The 4,709-nt window shown below is 45.2% G+C and overlaps 1 protein-coding gene across 1 annotated transcript in view; it reads right to left on the reverse strand.

Moving 5' to 3' along the window:
• Positions 1–4,709, reverse strand: part of slc4a11 (solute carrier family 4 member 11) — a 59,833-nt gene that overhangs the window by 624 nt on the left and 54,500 nt on the right. Inside the window, exons 17-19 of the mRNA XM_037695458.1 lie at positions 2,801–2,974; positions 1,525–1,720; positions 814–983 (exon numbers count right to left, since the gene is read on the reverse strand). Of these exons, the coding sequence (XP_037551386.1) occupies positions 814–983; positions 1,525–1,720; positions 2,801–2,974 (540 nt within the window). The remainder of the gene's footprint in view (positions 1–813; positions 984–1,524; positions 1,721–2,800; positions 2,975–4,709) is intronic.

The following is a 4,709-nucleotide window of genomic DNA, read 5'->3' on the forward strand; positions in this document are numbered from 1 at the left end:
TGTCCTCACTGAACTGTCCAACACTCATTTGTCCTCACTGAACTGTCCAACACTCATCTGTCCACACTGAACTGTCCAACAATCATCTGTCCTCACTGAACTGTCCAACACTCATCTGTCCTCAATGAACTGTCCAACACTCATCTGTCCTCACTGAACTGTCCAACACTCATCTGTCCTTCTCAGGTGGAAGAAAACTGGTTCAGAAGTTCACGACCATCTCAAGAGTCAGAAAGGCTCAACCTGCCATGAACTGAGATCTGTCGGAACACCACTAGATTCTCCTGTCCTCCAATGTCCCTGCCCACCAGTGTCCCGGTCTACCAGTGTCCCTGTCTACCAGTGTCCCTGTCCACCAATGTCCCCGCCCACCAGTGTCCCTGCTCACCAGTGTCCTTGCTCACCAGTGTCCCTGCTCACCAGTGCTGTGGTCCAAAGTGAGGAGGACCACCTCCAACTTCTTCAGCTTCACCTCCAGCCAACAGCTGGACGGTTGAAATGTGGACACAGTTGGATCCAACACGACAATGATCCCACTCACACCAGAACTGGTTAAATTAGGCTCACATGAAGCTTCTGGACTGGTCTTCCCAAAGCCAAGACCTGAACCCAACTGATAATTTGTGGACTCTGATTAAAACCAGTTGGGAGTCGGAGGAAAAAAAAGGAGGAGGAGTGGTCTGAGATCAACCAGAAGTTTGATGATGGAGACGAACAGCCTGAGGGGATCTACTGAGGGACATCTATGGGGGTCTGTTGGGGCCTGTGTGGCTGGTTCTGAGCCTGCGTGGGTGGAGGCAGGGACGGACGTACCTGACGGGGATCAGAAGGACCATGACCAGAGGGAAGATCATCTTCATGTAGGGGATTGGGTACATGCCGAAGGTGCAGAGCACCAGCAGCTGCACCATCTGCAGGAAGGTGAAGTAGTGGATCTTCCTCTGGGGCACTTTGCGGATGTAGTGGGTGGGCGGGTAGGAGGTCTGTGGGGGAGGGAAGGTTGATTAGCTGCAGCGGCCATCTTGATTTGGCCAGACTCTATAACTTAACCACATGTAGAGGTTCAACCAATCATTACTTTGAGTTTTGATGAACTCATGTCATGAGATATTTTGCTAACAGGCAGACGAGGGCCCACCCAAGGGCAGCAGCAGGGTTCAATGTTTTTTTAAACACTTTTAATTTTAATGCAGATTTCTAATAATTGAAGCATTTCCTGCTCTGACCACCTGGTGGCGCTGGTGTGACGAGAAGAAACCGAAGACTCCTGCAGGTTTTCACCAAACGGCGGATCGACGGTTATTTTTATTTATTTATTTCTTATTTTAACTCGCCTGAATTCAGAAAAACAAAGTCATCACTTCCTGTGAGTCCGAGATTAAAACTAAAAGAAATTAAAATATTTTCAGGCGTCAGAGCTGGTCCCTCAGGACTGGGCACCGGATCAACTGTTTGATCTGCTTCTGCAGCCAACATATGGGAGAACACACACATGCACGCACTCGTGCACGCACGCACACACACCTGCTCCTTCAGGAGGAGAGCCATGCGGTCACACATCTGGTTCCCGTCAATGGAGGTGAGGGCGATGTAGAGGAAGAGGCCGTACAGGACCGGTTTGGGGATCCACTGCAGCGGGACGGGCAGCAGCATGACAGACACGCCGATGAAGATGTTGGCAGCCAGAGACGTCAGGCGGGTCTCCTTCACCTGGACGATGCTGCGGAGACGCACACGGTGAGTCTCAGTTTCAGAGGTGTTCCTTCAGGCACGTTCTACATTAAATACTTTTTTTCATCCTGTTTCCACGGAACTTAAAGAGAAGGCTCCAAACTTTTAAAGTGGAAAACTTATAATTTAATAATCAATATCTTACCTGTCGCAGATAACTCTTGGAGAAAATTAGGCTAACGAGCTAACGGCTAGTCCGAGACAAACCAAGACCAAAGCGACTTCTGCTGTCTTAAAACTCCAGTCTCAATTTAACGCCTCACAGTCCTTGAAGGAATGAAGATCCCTCACCAACTTTTAGGACCAACATCACCTCATGTCGAGTGGCAGCCATTTTGGTTAAACCTTAAAAATATTGTGCAATCTGGATTATGTGTAGGGGATGACTCTCATCTACTACCACCCCAAGTTTAAGCTCAGTCTCTGTAGAACAGAGTGAGGTATGGTCCCTTTTGTGAGTTTTAGGGCCAGTTGGCAGTGGCAGCCATCTTGAATCAGATTGACTCCAAACGTTCATCGCTTTAATTTTCCACTAATTACTTTCTGAAAGTTTCATCGCCATCGTCCGGTGGTTCAGGAGAACATTTTGTTTGAACAAAGATGGGTTTGTTTAAACATCATCACCCCTGTTGCGTTCAGCAGATAAAAAGGTGAAATGCTCACATCAGGCGTCTCTACAAGCTAGTGCTAGTGTGGGAAACAACAGGAATATCAAATAAATACAGAAACTGTTTGCCATACCACGCTTCAACTTGCATATTATCTAATATAACTGCTTGCCGTACTTCACCTCTTCTTCTAAACTGTGGTGAATTACGACCAGGAAACAGATGATTGGAGTCAAACATACTCAAATTCATGTTTTGTTTGATGCAGAGATTAAAATAAAATCTTCCTCTGCTTCTTTTCTGTTGTAGCCGTTAGCTAAATGGTGTTAGCATTTAGTTCTAGATAAGAGCCGTGATCGCGTGTGACTGAAGCTTCGCTGTATCCCGGCCAAATGTCTGTATCAAGAAGATTTGGTACCATTACACCCCTATCAAAAAAAAACCAATAAGGTGTAACTCACGTCTCGTAGAGGTGCCCCCCCTCCACCCGCTGCTCCACAAAGGCCAGCTGGCGCACGTGGAGGGTGGAGTGGGGGAAAGCGGCGTGCATCCAAGGCAACCCCAGCACCGACATCAGGATGTTGATGAGCCCCGAAAGCATCAGGTCCCAGTGGTACGCCGTGCCTTTCAGCAACCTGAGGAGCGGCGCACAAACAGGAAGCAGTTCACAAACAAAAACAAACAAACAAACATCTGCATTCATGAGACATAAGGTGAGCTCAGACGAGGAAAACCAACACCAAGGGTTCTCCCTATTCGAAATGAGTGTGTGTTTGTGAATAACTCTCAGCTACTACCACACCAAATTTTAGTACAATAACTAACTCGGGTCGACTTAAAGCCATTTTTGTGTTTCCTTAAGGTCAGCTGGCTGTGGCAGCCATCTTGATTTTTGCTTACTCCTACACTTAATCAGCTGTAAACCTAAAATCAGTGATTAGTTCCTCAAAGTTTCCTTAAAATTAATTTGGTGGAACATGAGATATTTTCCTAACAGACAAAGTTGACTGCAACAAGTTGACGGCAATCTCCATCAATCATTGAGCACTCAGAGCATCTGTTGGGAATGACTGACCAAATTTTAGCTCAGTATCTGTAAATATGACAGATTTATGGTCAGTGTTGGTGCATTTTTAAGTCAGTTGGCTGCGGCGGCCATCTTGAATCGGGTTGACCTCAAGAGACGTGGAGAAAACAATTTGTGCTAAATTGTGTTAAAAATGGTCGAGTGGTTCATGAGATACTAACAGACATATAAACACGAACAGAATGTAAGCTTCGTGTTTGTCTGCAGAAAAAATAATAATCCTGACGACAAACCAGCATCAAAGGAGCGTTAAATAAAAACACGTTTGTACCGAACGCTGTCCTCCGGTTAGTGACGGATCCCTGCTGAGAGGTTCTGGGTTCACAGAGAGGAAAAGACTAAACGAGCACGAGGTTCTGTAAGAAAACGTGAACAGAATAAACCAGAGTTCTAAGAACGATCCTGTAAATCACAGAGGATGGAGCGGCGAAGAATTTCAGCATGAAAGATCTTTTTTATAGAAAAAGAAGAGAAACACGCCGGAGCCCCCGAATCAGTTTTAGATTAAAAGCCGTTTTCGTTTTGGTTTGGATTTAATTGTGCAGGAGAAAAGACCCTCTGCAGATCCCGTAACAGAAAAAAAATAAATGAATGCACAACAGATGAGTCATAATAAACATCTTTAGGTTTGTTTAAACTTTAAACTTAGGCGGTCATTTTCAGCCGCCTTGTTCAAATTTGTCTTTTATTTGTTTTAAAACTTCCGAACTGTTTATTCGCCGTGATGGACGCCGTTTGTCGTGTTCTGAGAAGAGAAGAATTACACAACATCAGATTAACTACGTTCACACTGCAGGGAAAATTATCCATGATGTCTGAACAAGACAAATGTGATTTATTATAACCCCACTCAGGTTTGTTTTCACACGTGGGACTGAATCATATTTGACATATCTCAAAGTGTCTGAACAGAAGGGGGACGTGCATCGATCCAAATATAATAATAATAATAATAATGACAAAACTTTGTGCAGCTTTAAGCTCAGAACTCCACGCAGCTTCAGTTACAGAAGCCCGGCTGCTTCGTCGCCTTTTGTCCCCGGTTGTGGAGCGAAGGCGGGAACTGGAGCTAACCTCTATCTGTCCATCCATCTTGTGAGCATCCCTTGAAAAATAATCAACGTGCCAACTTCCATTTTAGTGTGGCTGCACCTAGGCGTAAGAAAGGTTCCTATCGTAACCCAATATTTCATAGTCAAACTCAAACTAAAAGGTTTACTGGAACTCCTCAGACTGATGAAGCCCTTTGGATAGACGGCGAAACGTCTCTATAAAAAAAAAAA

The sequence above is a fragment of the Nematolebias whitei genome, chromosome 21, assembly GCF_014905685.2.
Source record: "Nematolebias whitei isolate Nwh7 chromosome 21, NemWhi1, whole genome shotgun sequence".
In the NCBI taxonomy this organism is placed as follows: Eukaryota; Metazoa; Chordata; class Actinopteri; order Cyprinodontiformes; family Rivulidae; genus Nematolebias; species Nematolebias whitei.